Genomic DNA, 17,595 nt, shown 5'->3' on the forward strand with positions numbered 1-17,595 from the left:
ATGCATGTGTTTTTAGGCAAGCATGTACAAAATGATTGCCCACGGTTTTCCCTCAGCTGTCCTATTTCTGTAATATATTTAAGATATAATTCAATACATATAAATTTAATTTACCCATAAAGCTCACTCATTTTTAAAGCTCAATACATAAAGTACATTGAAGTTTTTGTGCTTGACCTAGGAGTTTAACTCATTCTGTACATAACACTAGCAGTGGTAGTAGTAGTAATAATAGCATGTACCATCTAATCAGCACATATTGTGTGCTAGGCACTGTGTTAAGTGCCCTGCACAGAGTATTTCACCTCCTTCCTACAGTCCAGCAAGGCAGGCTTTATACTTCCCAGTTCATAATTGTTCAGAGGCTCAGTGAGTTGCCTGAGATCACACAGTTAGGAAGCTACTGATGTGAGTCTAGCACTGGGTGACACTAAAACCCAGACAGTTTCTACTAAATCATAAACCTGTTCAGTAGTTCTTTTTTTATTTCATTTCAGCTTTATTGAGGTATAATTGACATATGGTGAGAACAATTGAGTTTTACTCTCTTAGCAAATTTAAAATCATACAGTATAGTATTATCAACTACAGTCACCATGTTTTACATTAGATCCTCAGGCCTTGTTCATCTTATAGCTGAAAGTTTGTATCCTTTGACCAACCTTTCCATATTTCCCCTACCTTCCAGCCTCTGGCAACTACTTTTCTACTTTCTGTTTCTATGAGTTTGATTTTTTTTTTTTTTTGTAGATTCTACATATAAGTGATACTAGATGGTATTTGTCTTTCTCTGTCTGGCTTATTTCATGTGTTTGGTAGTTCTCTTTGAGTCTCTCCATCTCTCAGGGCTCAGTTTAATGGTGGTTTGAAGAGATGCCTATGCCAGTGCCAGCTTGCCTGCTGCATCCACTGACAATGTGACTTCCAGGGACATGCTGTAGTATGGAAGCCAAGATTGTATTACCTTATAAGTTAGGGAAAATACGGCGAGTGGTCTGGGTTATTACAGAAGGAGCCCACCTGAAGTGAGACAGAGCCTTGAAAGCCAGGTTTCTTTGGGGCTGGACACTGGGAGAGGCAGGCTGTCCTGGTGCTTACGGGCATGGACTTTGGGTGGACTTATTTGGACTCAAAATCTGGGCTGCCACTAAGTGCTGTGTGACTGGGGACAAGCCTCCTGCGTTGTAAGGAAGAATTGTCAATATTTATACATCCTTCCTGGCATTGTGGGGATTCGGTGAGGTAATCACTCAGCGCCCTGCTTAATAATAGAAACCATTAGGAGCCAATTATGATTTTTTTCAGTCATACATAGAATAGAACAAGTTTCTTATGTTTCAAGCAAGGCTGGAACCAATAATACAAACTTTTCCTTAAATGCATTAAAGTTAGCTTTTCAGCCTGAAAACCCATAATTCCCAAGACATTTAAGTATTGAGAGCCTGGTGAACTAAAATGACAGTTGAGCTCTAAATAAAGAGTCTTGAATTCAGATGCAATCACACAGAATATACAATTTGAGTGTATTTAATACCACTGAACACTATGTTTAAAAATAGTTAAGATTGTAATTTTAATGTTATGTGTATTTTACCACAATAATAGTAATAAAAAATCCCATAGAATCAAGAAAATGAGACTGAATTTCTGGAAAGTGAAGCTCCAACCTTGCCCTGCAGAAATGAAAAGTCATGTAATTTTTCTGGACTGTTCTTTCCTGAGTGGTTGGATTACATCAGGATTTCTCAACTTCAGCACTATTGACATTTTTGACTGCATAATTCTGAGTTTTGAGGGCTGTCCTGTGCATTGTAGGATTTGAGCAGTATCCTGGCCTTTACCCACTAGTTGCCAGTAGCATTCCCTCCCCCAGTTGTGACAACCAAAAATGTCTCCAAACATTGCCAGTGTCCCCAGGGTGGGAGACAAATTTCCCCTTGTTAAGGATGGACTAAATCAGTGGCTCCCAAGCTTGGTTCTGCATCTGAATTGCTTATGAAACGTATTGAACACACAGAGAGGATTATTTGTAGGTGTGGTTCGAGGCCTGGGAATTCCTGGTTTTTTCAAGCTCCATGGCGATACTGATGCTCTTGGACCCAGATTTAGAAATGACTGTCTCTACACCCCACTACATTTCTAGCTCTATCTGCTTGTGATATCTCTGGCTCCCTCAGTAACGTTTATGGAGTGCTTCAGAGCTTCCATCAGTAAGATGGTCCTAATGGTTCCTCACCTTTAATTACTCTACAGAGAGTATGAACATAACACCCTCAAGAGCTTCTTCTGTTCCACTTAAGAAAGCCTGGGTGATGTTGCACCACTACTTTCTGTGCTGTCATAATCAGGTAGAATGATATTGGGACAGGAATAGTCATTGCTCATCTGATTTTTGCAACTCTTGGATTTGGTATTGTAACAACTATTTCTTTTTTTAAAAATTTATTTATTTTAGTTTTGGCTGCTTTGGGTCTTTCCTGCTGCACGCAGGCTTTCTCTAGTTGTGGCGAATGGGGGCTACTCTTCGTTGCGGTGTGTGGGCTTCTCATTGAGGTGGCTTCTCTTGTTATGGAGCACGGGCTCTAGGCTCACGGGCTTCAGTAGCTGTGGCTCGCGGGCTCAGTAGTTGTGGCACACGGGATTAGTTGCTCCACGGCATGTGGGATCTTCCCGGACCAGGGCTCAAACCTGTGCCCCCTGCATTGGCAGGAGGATTCTTAACCACTGCGCCACCAGGGAAGCCCCTGTAACAACTATTTCTTAAACTTCCTTTACTATAAAGTGACCTAATACTTCCCTTTCTGGTTTTAGCTCTGTCCCTTTGTATGTGAGAGTGTATGTAACTTCATAAAATCTTAGAGTTTGCCATGCTTTGGAAGAGAAAGACAGAAAACATATGTCTCCCCTCACCTGAGAACCCAGTTTAATTGCACAAGAATGAACTCGAGTGTTCTGCTTTTTCTTCTGAAAATGAACTACAGACTTCAGTTTGCTTTCTGGGTAGGAAGGGGTGATAGTCTCCTCCATTCTATTTCCCTTCCTCAACTCTGTCACTAAGAGCACATTGGGTAACTCAGGACAGAGCCTTTTATCAACCGTGCTTTCTTGAGAGTTTGGTGACTGAGACATCTCACATTTCTAGAACGTTTTGCGTGTGTCACACTTTGTACTTCATTTTCCTGTTAGGTCAACTGGCAGTTTGCGGAGAGGTATATAAATATGTAGATTTCAGCATTAAGCAGGACTCTGGGTTCCCAGAAAAAGCTGTTTCGTTCTGCAGAAAGGCAGCTTGTACTTTGTCTCTAGGGGTATATAGACCTGTGCAGTGTGCCCAGAACTGCGAGGGAATGAGAGCAGCCTCAGGGAAAGAAAATATGTGCTCTTCTAGGTTGTTTTTTCTAGAATTTCCATCAGATGTACTTGCGGGTCCTCTAACTAAGTCAGCGGTACCAGCGTGGCACTGGACAGCCTCCCCTGCAGCTCCCAAAGTCTCTCAACTAGCAAGTCCTGTGAAGGTTACCTCCCAAATGGTTCTTGATTCTGTCCACCTTTTCTCCATCCTCGCTGCCACTGCTCTCGCTTGTCTCCACTTACCTCCTCAGCTGGCCTCCCGGTCACCTCTCTTACTTCCCCTCCGATGCATTCTCCCAGGCATTCTGCAGTGACTTTCCCGCCGCACTTAGATTAGATTCCAGACGTCCTTGCTGTGGTTATTAGGACCCTGCTATCCTCAGCTCTTGCCTACATCACCAGCTTTGCTTAGAGTCAATGTGGCTTCCCCCAAATTCCTCTGTCTTGGTTCTCATTACAATTGACTTTTTTCCTTTCATGAATGCATAGTTCTCAGAGCCTTTACAAATGTGATTTTTCTCTTAACTGGAAATTACCGCCCCTTCATTTCTCTGCTTATCTAACTCCTGTTCACTCTTCATCCCGGATGAAGAGTAAGCTGCTTAAAAGTCTTCAGATTTCTCAGATCAGACGAAGGCCCTTGTTATATGCACTTGTAACATCCTATATGGCCCCACTTACTCATTGTGTGATGTTCTGCATGGGCCAAGTGTGTTCCCAGTGCCTAGGACAGGGCCTGATATGTGGTAAAATCATAATACTGTGAGCAAAGGAAATAGGTGATGTTCGTACTTTTTCTGTCCTATGATGCAATTAAATATAATTATGAAAGGAGTGGCCCTGGTGAGAAGAACATCCCTTCCCTTGTTCCCACCATGCATTCTAAATATATTATTATATCTTATGAATTGACTTTATGAAGATCTATTTTTGTCCTTCCATCAAAGTCATCCATAATCAAAAGACAACCAAATGACTTTGAGATAAGCTGTATCAATTTTCAAAATGATTATAGATGGATCATTACCCTGGGACAAGTTTGTGGTGATCTATTTGCATTCGTCAGCCTCGTCACCATAAGATGCTCATAATTTCCGCTGTCGCTTCATTCTTGACCTCCTGACCCATGTAAACAACTACCTATCTGCTTACTTGTCATGCCCATCTAGATGTCCCTTGCACCTCAAACTCAGCATATTCAAAACAGTCCTCATTGTTCCTTCCAACCCCAAGCCTGTGCAGTTTTGCTTTTCTTCATATTTTCCTTTTCTCAGTGACATATGAACATACACCCAGTTTACTGAAGCTGAAATTACATGTCTTCCTAGACTCTTCTCATTCCCTCAGCTTTTCTGTCCAATCAGTTACCTCAGAAAACTTACCTGCATCTGGTCCCTCTTTGTCACACCTGCTGCTGCTGCTGCTGTTGGTGGCCCTATTCCCTCTGGTCAGTGTGGAGGAACATAGAGATCAAGGGAGGACTTAAAAATAAGTGTGTCATAGATCCTCAAAGGAAGAACTTTAGAAGAGAGAGACTAGTATCTACACAAACAGGAAATTATGCACACAAAGTAGGTAGACATAAATTGAGAATAGAGGAATTGAGAAAGAAACAATTAAAAATCTCAGAAATAAAAAATATACATATAGTAAGTAAAATGTAAAAAAAAAAAACCTACAACAGGAAAAAAACAATAAAACACATAGAGTTACTCTACAGTGGATTTGGCTATAGAGAGAACCAGTAACTTGGAAGATGAAAATAAGAAATACATCCAGAATATATTCCAAAAGATAAGGAATGAAAAATATATATGAATTTGAAGTTGTGTTGAAAGGACACGTGAAGAAGTTCCATCCTATGTTTAATTGACAATCCTATTAATGAAGAACAAGAACGGAAGGAATGATGGAGAGGTGATATTTGAGGAGATCCTGGCTAATATCTTACCTCTCTGGAATTGAAAGAAGTTCCATAGGGGCTCTGGATTTGGCTGGTTGGATGGATAGAGGCTCTGCCATTAGGAGTTGTACTGACTTAATACTCTGTCTAAGAGTCATGAAAAAAGGGAAGGTTTCTAAGCAGGGGAGTGACATGGTATGATTTGTACTTTTGGAAGGTCAAAATTTGAGAATTGTTTTGTGAAGGTAAAATGAAATAAGAGAGCCTAGTTAGACAGCTCTTGCAGTAGCCCAGGTGAGAAATGATTATTATGTCATGGCCTAGGATAGTGACAGAGGAGACAAAAAGAAGTCAGACATATGTCTCATCAAGACATATGAGAAGATTAAATTGACAGGAAATTGGTGATTGATTATACGTGGGAGGTAAGAGAGAGCAAAATGTTAAGGATGATAACGAGATTTCTTGTGAACAACTGGGCAAATGTTGGTGACAGCTACCAAGATAGGAAACACTAGTGGAGGAATATTCAGGTGGAGTCGCATTCTTCATGGAACACTTACAAATGGGTACAGGAAAATACGAAAGCTTGTCCACATGGTTGGACTTCCTTTCAGATTTCCTTTGTGTTTTGATACACTGGCCAACTTGTCTCTTGGCCTCCAGTGTAATCGCCTATCATTAGAAAATGCACATTTGATTGTGTCACTTTCCTGCTTAAAAACCTATGATGAGTCCAAACTGTCAAGAGTTAGACATCTTTGGCCTCCAGCTTGCCTTTCTAGCCACTTTCTCTCATTCACGCATATGACATTGTCAACTCCTCCATATGCAACATGAACATCCACTTACCGTGACTTTATGGGTGCCCTAAGTAATCCAAATAGCAACTATTTTTAATTGCTTCTCTGTACCCATGGGCAGAATAAAGAGGTTTAGAGAGTAACCTCTGAGGTTGACTTGGCAGGACTGAAGAAGAACAAACAACATGAAGGAGAGGGAAGACGTAACGTTGATTGCAAGATTATTTTCTGGCAGACCAGAAAAAGATGACTAAAAGTTGAAAAGTGAAAAAGAATTTTGGAGTAAGATTTGAATTTGGGGTTATGGAAGGATACATGCTCCAGTTAAAATGGCCTGAGACAGAAGGGGACTATGGAGAAGTCAGGGCTGGAGGTGTTGATTTGAGCATCAAAAGTGAGAAGAAAGTTGGAGCAGAGAGTTCTTCCCCTGGATATCAAAAGATTCAGTGTTGACTTGGGAGTTCATCATAATTTGTGTGGGTAGTCCATGAAGCAGGATCATCTACTATTCTCATTGAGCCTTAAATAACATTTTTCAAAAGCTCACTCTGTGCCAGGAATTAAGAGGCCCAGAATTTCATTGCCTTCCCCTCAGGTGTTAGCTCTGGGCCCTTGGGCTTGTTGTTGATGGTTGCTAGTACTCCAGATTTGGGACAGAGTTAAAGAGCAAGGGTTCTGGAATTATATAGGTCTGGGTTCAAATTCTGGCTTTGCCCCTTATGCTGTGAGGCTTTGAGCAAGCTACTTAACATCTCCAGATGCTCATACAGTTTTCTCATTTGTAATGTAGACTTAGTAACATCATCTTGTAGGGGATATATGGTAGTCACTCAATAAATAGTAGCTACTACTATTATCATTATTATCAGAAGGGCTAGCCAAGTGATGATAGATAATGAAAGTCTGGGTTGATGATATGTCAAAGGTAGGGGAGTTTTAGAAAGTGCATGAGGTTGTGGCCATTCTTTGGATATTCCAGACCCTTCCAGAAGAGCCTGTTTTATTGTTCTTTAAGGCTGTGGTTTAGCCTCAGGTTGCTGTGGTCACATTCATGGGACATATATTTGAGACTTGGAAGCTCACTTCCTCCACTACTTGCTGGCAGATATCTCAGCACATCCATAAGCACTCTAGAAAGAAGGATGAATAGGCGTTAGTGCATCCACTCACGAACAAAGTAAAGCAACTACATGGCAAAGTGAGACAAGTAGTAAAAGGGGGCAAAAAGCCCTACATTAAAAAAGTAAACTCACTTCTTAATACTCCCTTTGCCACTAGTTCCTCTTAGTATTCTTCGACAGTTGCCTTGTACCCAATCTCAGTTTCTTCGCAGTTGATAAACCATCATAATCCTGTGTTTAAATTGAACTTGAACTCTGCTTTGCCTTCAGAGCTTATCTGGCTTTTTCATATCTACCCACCTGGTCTGATATCACCCTGTCCATCAGAGTCAGCAGTCATTTCTGTTTATCCTACCGAACCTGTCTGACTTTTTTACTTTCATACCATGCACATAAATACGATTGACCTTCCACATATGAACTTGACACAAATAAGGAGACTATTTCACAGGAGTGAAGACAGGCAAACCTTAAGACCTGAACTGAGTCACAGTGTGAATCACTCATTTCCACATAAAACAGGACACTTGACTCAAGGTGTGGTGGAATGAAATGGCCTGCCAGCCAGGCCCGAGTCATCTGGGAGTACTTCTTGGAAAAGACGGATATTAAGGAAGGTAGAGAGGGATATAGGAATTGGGAAATTTGTTGTTTTTGCTGCCTGAGATATTGAAATTTGGAAAAAGATTTTATATCCATAGCAACATTGATATTAGGACAATGTAAAATAGTCAAGGACAAGGAAGGAGACTCAGAAGAGATAACTGATGTGAGTAGGGCTTTATTTTTGCATTGTTCATCTCTACATTTCTGTCCTTTTCTAAAATTGCAGTTTCCCTTCCAACTGAAGGGGAACACAGTTTCTACTGAGTAGAAGTATATCACAATTCCTAAAAGAGAAAGAGGTGTTTCTATTCCTCTTTAACCCACTAATACGTGAGAGCACTAATTATTTTTTGTCTTTGCTCACTTACATAGTCCAGTGATGTTTATGATGCCAAGATTGTACTTTGTCTTGCTGAATCTAATATTTAATTAGTTTCATGAAGCTTGAAACAAATCATTTTTAGTAAACCATTTAGACACAAATCATTTGTCAAGAAAAAGGTGGCATAGCCTGTCATCTTTCCATTTTTAAAATTAATGTGATACATAGTTTTACTACTTTGGAGATGTAGTTGTGAGCTCCCCCCTTTTTCATTTCTGACAGTCACTGAAGTCTTGTGTCAGTGATTCACGTTGGAACTGTCGTCAAAATACTTGCTTTCCAAGAACCAGCTAAATTTGTCTCAGGAAAGTGTGGCTTTTGTCGTTAACTTTCAGATTATTTAGGCAGCTGTTAGGAAAACAGAATACGCATACACACCTCTCGGGACGCATTGGATTCCTCCATATTAAAGATATATGGCTCAGAAGCATGGAGAGTAGTCATCGGGCTGAATGGAGGAGAAATAACGCTGTTGTAAAATGACTGGTGTCATTGACACAGTGTCAGGAGGCACCTCTGGGAACTAGAAGGGTTATTGCACATGAAATTTTCTCCAAGTCACATTCTAGGCTAAGTCGTAGTAAACATGCATATCCCTTCTCAGAGGTGTCCTGACATTTGGAAGCTGGGTTTCTTTTCTTTCTGGGCCAACATTACTCATAACTGCTGTGCAGAATATGTTCAATGAATTTCCATCTATAAAAGCAAAGTAAAATCCCAAGTGCTGTCTAACTGTCAAAATAAAGCAGCTGTCACATTCTTTTAAAGCACTAGAGAAAGGCTTTTTAATAGTCTGGGACCAAAAACTTTAAGTCTTTGTGGAAAATGGTTTTGCAATTACAGGGCTGTATGACAATGGCACGACGCGAGGGCAGCTGCGTGGTGGTGATGGGGGATTGCTCCTGTCTTCCTCTTGCTGTCGGTCTTCCATCTTTAGCTCCTGCCTGAGCTTCAGAGGCAGTCGGAAGAGACCAGAAGAAAGGGAAAGAAGCTAAAAGTTTGAAAAAAGAATTGTTCTTAATCAAAAAATGTTCATTAATTGCACCCTTGTGGCCTAGCAGCCACTCGCTTGGGAGGTGACAGAGGTGTCTCAGAGGCAGTCTCTGCCTCCTAACGAGTATAAGCTAGTTAGCAGAAGAAAGGAAAATGAGTTGAAGAATAAAGAACAGGATGAGATGAGTGCCAAAGGCAGCACTGGGAGTTGGAGTCACTTGAGGAAGAAGGAAGAATTGGGTACTCATTCATTCATGTATTTAATTTCTTTAACCAACTTGTAAAAAAACGCACCTGCAAAGCATCCAAGCAGGATTTAGGAGCTGAAAGAACCTATTCATAGGTAACATTTATCCAATGCCTTGCTATGTACCAGGTGCAATTTCAAGACTTTTACATACATCCTCTCAGTTAATCTTCACTGCCCTACAATGTGCAAGATACTGCTTTTATTTTCAGAAAAGAAAATGGAAACATTGAGAGGAGAAGTAAAAAGCCTAAAGCTACAAAATTAGGGACTGCAGAAGTTGGGGTTCAACCCCAGGAAGTCATTTTCTAAAGTCATTCAAGTGCTCATAGTTGGGGGAAGGTATAGAAAAGCTAGTTGGTAAAAATTCAGCCTTCAAAATGCTTTTCTGGTGTCCCTTCACTTACTGTCATCTCATAAGCATTTTTCCCCTCATGTCTTTAAAAACATTTGAAATACAGAAGATTTCAATGAAGCCAAGCTTTGTTTTGGGGATGATGCTCATTTTAGGACAGACCTGGGCCTGAGAAGTAGATGTCAGAGGTGGGAACTGCAGCCCACAATCCATAGTTGCTGACAGGCGTGTATCACATCGGATGGGGAAGCTACCAGCCTCCATGGGCTGGTGTCAAGGCATCAGTGTGGGCAGCAGCAGACTTGAGAGCTCCGAGGTGAGCATTTGGCCTGGGTAATATCCGCAGGCCGGTGCCCTGCCAATAGGCAGAAACAGATAGTTGAACAGGAACTGCTCAGCTCATCAGGGAGGGGACACTGATGAGGGACAGCAGCTGGGTCGTGTCCGGAGAACGTGTCTCAAGGCAGGTGGGACTCCACAACCTCCGAAATAAACAACTGGGGACTCCCAAGGATGTTTCTTCTTGGGGTTCTCTCATGCCTGAAAGCAGCCATGAGCTTTGGGTGCGAGAGTGATCTTTTTTTTTTTTAAGAGATGAAAGGGAGGCAGGGGGAGGATCTGGTTTACTGAGGAAGAAGATGAAGTGTTAATCTTGAAGGGGTGGCAGGACATCCACCAGGGGTTGTTGGGAATGGAGGACCAGACCTTAGAAGAAGGGTCACAGTGGGTAACATGGGTTCAGGAATTTATGACACTGGCATTTCATTAAAGGCAGGAGAGAGTTTAGAAAGGAAAGCGAAGGATCAACATCTACTTTAAGGATTAGGTAGAAAGAGTAAATATTCTTTTCTCTCTCTAATCCTTAAAAAAATCTTTTTTTTTTTTTTCTTACTCAATTGCAGTAGGTTTAATAGTGGACCCAAAAAGTATGTCCAAGTCGTAACCCCCAGAATATGCAAAGGTGATCTTATTTGGAAAAAGGGTTTTTGCATATTTAATTGTGGATCTTGAGATGAGATCACCCTGGATTTAGGGTGGGCCCTAAATCCTCCTTATAAGAACAGGAGAGAAGACCATATGAGGACAGAGGCAGAGATGTGGATCACAAATGAATTGCTGGGGAATTTGGCCATTCTCAGGAATCTAGGTGATTTCATGTAAAGTAGATCAATCTTTCTGTACAGGAGATTTGCTTTCTGGACTTACTCTTTGATAAATTAAGTTGAATAAAGGAATTCTTTTGGAGAATAAGAGTAAAAATAAAAAGGGAGGAATAAATTTCCCCCCCAGAAAAACAAAAAAAGCTTACCCCTTGAATAGAACTGTTGGCACATGGTACCTTTCCAATCAAATTCGGATGGAAATGCATACTTTGACAAATAAAAATTTTTGTGCCATCATTAAGATTTTCCCAGATTAATACAAAGAGAAGAATTACTTTCTCATGCTGTAAGATGACCTCACCGTTGCTAAAGGGAACGGGGTAGAGAGTGCACATAATCCCCAGTCCCCTGCACAAGGAAATCTGGTAACTGTCTAACCCTCTGGGTTATCCTGAAAAACATTCCTGCTCTTCCCTTCTCACTGCTGAGTCTGAGAAGGCAGTTTTGACCTTCAGAACAAAAAGCTTAAGGGATTTAGTTACGATTTTTTTAAGTTATGAAAACATGCTCAGGCAATTAAAATAATTGTGCCTCAATACTCTACATCCAGATATATTCATATCGAGTGTAGAAGTTAGTTTTCATTCCTTTAGAGTTTATGGAATCAAAGGGAGAGGAACCAGTTTTCATCCTTTTAGATCAAATTTTCTTTTCTCCTGGGCTTTCGTCTCAATGAGGTAAAAGGCAAATTATTCCGTGGGTCTACAAAAAGCTACCAAGGCATCGCACTTGTCACCCTACTTCCAAGTCATAGAGAACTGGGCAGATAGATGGAAACATCTTATGTAACCTGAACAAATGTTAACTAAAACATAGAGCCGACCTTTGGCTTAGAATTTAAGTCAGGCAAGGGGCTCACGTCAAATTGAGGGCTTTGTATAGGAAGTGAGAAAAGCACTGCTACCAGAAGAGTGTATTTGGGGTATCTCATTCAGTCCCTGTTTACAGGAGCAGTTCGTGCTTACCTGTGTGGCCTTGCTAATGGATGGAGACAATTATACCTGTTGAATTATACTCTTCATCACCTGGCTGACTCAATGCTCTTCCAAACTGTGAATCACAGAGTGGTCTGTGAGGGGAGTAGTGACAACCTTCACATGTCTGAGCAGCTGCTTAGAGCCACCCCGCAGTGGTTTACCTGGTAGGAGGTGGGATGTGTGCTGATTAATCCAGGCTGTCCTTCGAAATGGTTTACTTTTACAGTCAAGCCTTTTTTGTTTGTTTGTTTTGGAAAGGAAAGTTAGTGAACGTGTGGATTTTCCATTTAACAGAAGTGTACTGAGTCTCCTCTGTGTACTGTGCAACTAGTAGTGAGGGGTGGAGAAGGTTACGAAGATGAATTAAGGTGCCTTGTTCTCAAGGGACAAGAAGATAAGGCAGATATACTAAGTCCTTAGGAGTGATATATTTAATGTGCTAAGCACAGAGGGACTGATCTCTATCTGGGGAAATCAGGGACATCTCCTCAGAGGAGGTGTCATTGTTAGAGTTGGAACAGAAAGGAGGAGATGGACATTTTAACAAATGGCATTAAGTGAAAGTACGGGGGTGGGATTTTTTTGGATGAATCATCCGCTAATCCAGAAGCATGGGGAACGTGTACAACATTAGTAAAGCTTGACTGCTTGAGACCAGATTGTGGAAGGCCTTGGATGACAAGCTAAGGGATTTATACTGTATAGGTGATGGTCATGGAGGACCTATGAAGGCTACTGGAGCCAAAGAATGACATGAGTTAAGTTTGTGGGGAAAGCGTGATTTTGCCTAATTATAGTTAACGTGGGGATTGGAGACAAAGAAACTGGAGATGCAAAGACTGTTTTGCAAGGATCTGGCACCAAGATCCTGAGAACTCTTAACCAAAGGTGGTAGTAAGATCTGGAAAGGATTAAGGGGAGAGAGGTTGTGGAGGAAGGAATGATGGGACGCAGTGTCTTGTAAATATCCGTACGTCACAGAATAGAGAAGGCAAAGATAAGTTCCCTAGAAGTGTACATGGAAGAACTGCCAGGAATAGGCAAGGCAAGTGCAGGAACTAATGGAAGGTAGGAATCTGAGTTTGATAGACCAGTGGAGCATTTGATTGGAAACTTATGGCAAGTAGTTAGTGCTAGTAATGATGGGCTGGTACTCAGGAAAGACACTGGGGCTGAGGAAACAGAATTAAGGGTGATGGATTTGGGGTATGACTTATCTGGTAGGAGTTGGAAGGAGGAGTGTCAGGATTTTAGAAGAGTGGTTAGGAGGAGGTGAGAAATAATGATGTGAATGTCACAGAGGAAAATGCTACATCACCTGTAACAAATCAGAACTGGAGAGTGAAGAAATAAAGGTTAATGATGCTCCGGGCTGTAGTGGTGTCATAATAAGACACAGAAATCATGGCTGGGATGGAGGGAGTGTGGGGGCAGGGGCATGCTATTATTGGGGTAGATTGATGGGTAGGGAATGGTGAGAGTGATGATTTTTTGTTTGTATATTTAATAAAATGCTTGAAGGAGAGTTAACATGCTATTTCTAACAAACTGTCAGAGATTTGCAAGGGTGTTTGGGATCAGGCTATAGACTTGGGGCAGTTGAAATGAATGAGGAACTGACCAATTAAGTAAAAACAGAAGAGATAGGAACAGAAATTTGGAGTTAGGAAGCTAGAGATAAAAGAGAAATAATGAAAGATCTCTTGAATTTTATCGAAGGATTATTGATTATAACTGTAGGAGACTGAAGGAAATATAGCAGCTCTGGAAAGAGTGTTTCAAAAAGAAGGTAGTAATGATATTGTCAAATAAGGTGGATGGATTAAGGGAGATGAGAATTGCGAAAAGTCATTGGTATTAGGTTTGGGCAGTGGAGCCAGTGTTTCATTGGAACAGATAAAGAATGGAGGAGACAGGTGTAGGAAGTGGGCCGTGGGACCAGCCCTGTCCTTACATAACATTCGTTTTAACTGGTGAGGCTGCATTATGAGTGCATTATGTTCAGTTAACTATGGTTCCTTTTCCTCTGTGGTTTAAAGTTTTTCTTTAATCTTTCTCTATTAAATCTCTAAGTTTTGTTCTTCCAGAGTCTTTACTCCTTTCATATATCCAACTTCAGAATGTTCTAGACATGACAGTTCTAGAAGCCCATAGACTTCTGTCTTTTCAAATTTGATTCTGAATCTATGAATCAGACCTGAATTAAAATCCAAGAAATTCCTCTAAGTTACCTAGGCTAAGAATTCTAATTCTGAAAGCTGTAATTTAAATGCTTTCTCCTACATCAATAGCAGTACTTTCCTGGGCTGATCTGTCCTTTCAATGTAATTTAAGTCTGAAATCCAGCCCTGTTATTTATATTTCAGTTTTGAGGGTACAAGAAGTAAGATTAGGAGGGTAGGAGACCACTAGGTCCTCATGAAATACCGACAGCCTGGAGAAGCCACTGGCAACTGGAAGTGCAAAATCCTCATGTTATGGGAAAAGTTTTGTTTCTAAAGCTCCTTTGTCCTTTGATTGTGAGAGCACATTTGCCCCTTGACTCACAGCCAGAGCCATAAACAATGGACAAGTTCTTGCAAAGGTCTAGGAGTTGTGTAACCTGTAACCTCACTGTAGAACCCAATCTCCATTTCCAATCTTATTCTAAAGGAGACCAACTCAGAATGTCAGGAATACTTACCATCTTTCCACCCCTCAACAATTCTAGGTCCCTTTTCTACCCACTGCATTTATAGTTGTAGGTTTAGTCATAGACTCTAGAGCTCCAGAGGGAGGGAGAGCATTGAAGGAACACTGAGGACTGTGTTGGAGCTTTTATCAGGGCCTAGAGGCCCTTCGAAAGGACTGTGAAGAGTGCTCAGAACTAACGAAGAGGGCAGACATAGCAGCATCGGGTCCAAGGGCAAGGATGCAAAGAGGAAATCAAGGTCTTCTAGTGATGTGAGAGGGTAAGGAAGTGGAGCCCTAACCCTTTTTTTTTTTTTTTTTAATATTTTGCCCTTTGTTTTAATTCTCATTTAATTTAATTTAATTTAATTTAATTTAAAATTCTTACAACCGCCCTGAGGACTAGATAGGTCCTCTGCCCATTTTACAGGTAAGTTAGTTGAGGTTCAGCAAATTAAGGAAATTGTAGGTCTCACTGCAGAGAGGTTGACACAGCTAGGATTTGAACTGAGTCTGCTTGATTCAGAATTCCTTCCCCCATAGGACAGTGCCCCTCAGAGGGACAGGAGGAAAACATGTTTAGATGCTTTTCTGCGGTTGTATCTGAAAACCCAGGGCCATGTGTTGTATTTCTTTGATTTCTCTTCCCCATTTGTTTCTTGTCTGTAATGTGTTCCTTTGGTTGACACACTACTGCCCATCCCAGGAGATAGCCAGGGTCTGTTTGCATCCAAAGCAGAAAGAGTTTCGACATCTCTGGGCGAGCTGTGTGTGTCTCTTCACTACATTCTTTCAATCTGGAGGCAGGCGGAGCACAGCTGTGGCTGTTAGGCCAAGAGCACAGCTGTAGTCAGCCGCCAGTTGACACCATGGCACATGGTGTCATGGTCCCATTACTTGAGTGTGCCCTGCTCAAGCCGCTGCGTGATTGGCATTTGCATGGGCCACAGTTGGGGGAAGAATTCTCTGCACTTTGTAGGAACAATGTCACCATGCTTCATATTCCATTTGCCTCATGTTCTCATAAAAATATCCCCCATCCAAGCTTGTTTGCATAAAATGAAACTGCTGGTTGCCCGATTCATGTACTCCTCTTGAGGAATTCTGGTTATCATTTGACCTTGCGAATTGTCATTGCCTGTGAGATCTTTGACCAAAGCTCTGTTTCATCCTGATTTTAATGTGGCTAAGTTAAATATGATCTATGTTTTTTTCAATTAGCAATGTTAAAGTATAGAAAAAATGACCACAAGGGTGATAAACCATTAATACAGTTGGTGGTGATGGCTGGTCGATTATTCCCTTGAGAAAAACAACACACTCACTGACACAACCAAGAATAGCATATGTAAATTCTTCTTACTTAGATATCTCTTTATTAGGCCTCTTCTTCTTCTTCTTCTTTTTTAATGTAAAATGATGAAATGAAACTGACACAAAGTATTTCCTTTTTTTCTATTTTTCAGAAAAAACCACTGTCTGCAATAATAAAGGAAGTCTGTGATGGGTAAGTGTTACTCAGGATTTATCCAGGGAGCTCCAGTCCACAAATTGAAAGGCAAATAAAATATTCTTGAGCAATCATTAAATATTATTCACTAAGTCACTATTTGACCTGCCAAAAGACACCAAGAATTGCTATGTAAGATTTCCATGCCTTTTCAGCCAAAAAAATTATCACTGTTTCTCAAGGAATAGAAAGTGTAGAATGGCTGATATGTGGACACTGGAATTGATATTATTTATTTTGAAAAGTTGTGGTTCATTCATCCTGCTCACCCGGGAGCAGTGTAAGTTCCTGAGGTTAAGTACACACTTCATCTGGTATAAAATGAGAGGGCCACTCAGGTCCCCATAGAAGATAAAATAATTTAAAAGACAGGTCAATGGGCGGTTGTGCTGCCATGTGGAACTCCACAATGATAGTGAACTTTCCTGCTTCTCTGGGGTTGCTCTTACAATCCAAAGGAAAAGCACATTGATATGGAAGTTGCGTGAGGTTTTTTATTTTTAAAGCAGAAGTGTGAATAGAGTATTACCTGGAATTTATTTAAGACCTGAGATCCTGAATTGGAACGTTCCAAGCTACAGCAGACATACCGATTGGGGACTGTAGACTACAGAGACAATTGAAATGTAACCATTATCAAAAATTTAAATTGCACTTATTTCCCTCTCTCTGCTCCACTCACTCCTTCATAATAGGGAGGAATGGAACTTTACATTTAAATACCCTTCCCTCAAAGCCATGAAGATAAAATGCCTAGGGCTTCCCTGGTGGCGCAGTGGTTGAGAGTCCGCCTGCCGATGCAGGGGACACGGGTTCGTGCCCCGGTCTGGGAGGATCCCACGTGCCGCGGAGCGGCTGGGCCCATGAGCCATGGCCGCTGGGCCTGGGCGTCCGGAGCCTGTGCTCCGCGACGGGAGAGGCCACAGCAGTGAGAGGCCCGCGTACTACAAAAAAAAAAAAAAAAAAAAAGATAAAATGCCTAAAGGTGAGCAATAGGCTTGGAATAACACCTAGATGACCCACATCTGAAATGGTTGGTCTCAGGGTCATGAAAGGGGGGCTAATGCCATTTTGTTTTAGGAACTGCACTGTGGGTAACTTGGGTACTGGCTCAATTCCAATCATAGGGTGTTTATTTCATCTAACTCTTTCAAACTATAAACAAGAAAATGACCCTTTTTTGTTTTTTTCTGATCAGTTTATGCTTGTATTTTTCAGGTGGTCCCTTGCCAACCATGAATACTTTGCACTGCAGCACGCTGATAGTTCAAACTTCTATATCACAGAAAAGGTAGGTCAACCGCGTTATTTAATCTGGGACACTTATATTTGAAGGAGATTAAAACATAAATGATGTTTCCTCTACTCAGGACTAAACATGCTGGTCTAAATTTTGCATCTCTACCATCCACAAAAATAGAGTCTGCAAAGCAAACAACTGCTACTTTAGTGTTAACAAGGGGATATTTAGCCCACTCAAGAGTGAAGACCAAATATGTTTCTGCGTCCTGTTT

General features: G+C 41.2%; 1 protein-coding gene across 1 annotated transcript in view; it reads left to right on the forward strand.

Annotated features, from left to right (window-relative positions):
• The window catches only part of ELMO1 (engulfment and cell motility 1), a 541,972-nt gene that overhangs the window by 107,106 nt on the left and 417,271 nt on the right, over nt 1-17,595 (forward strand). Inside the window, exons 3-4 of the mRNA XM_082662078.1 lie at nt 16,038-16,078; nt 17,300-17,372. Of these exons, the coding sequence (XP_082518204.1) occupies nt 16,038-16,078; nt 17,300-17,372 (114 nt within the window). The remainder of the gene's footprint in view (nt 1-16,037; nt 16,079-17,299; nt 17,373-17,595) is intronic.

This window comes from Grampus griseus (genome assembly GCF_964374135.1).
Source record: "Grampus griseus genome assembly, chromosome: 9".
In the NCBI taxonomy this organism is placed as follows: domain Eukaryota; kingdom Metazoa; phylum Chordata; class Mammalia; order Artiodactyla; family Delphinidae; genus Grampus; species Grampus griseus.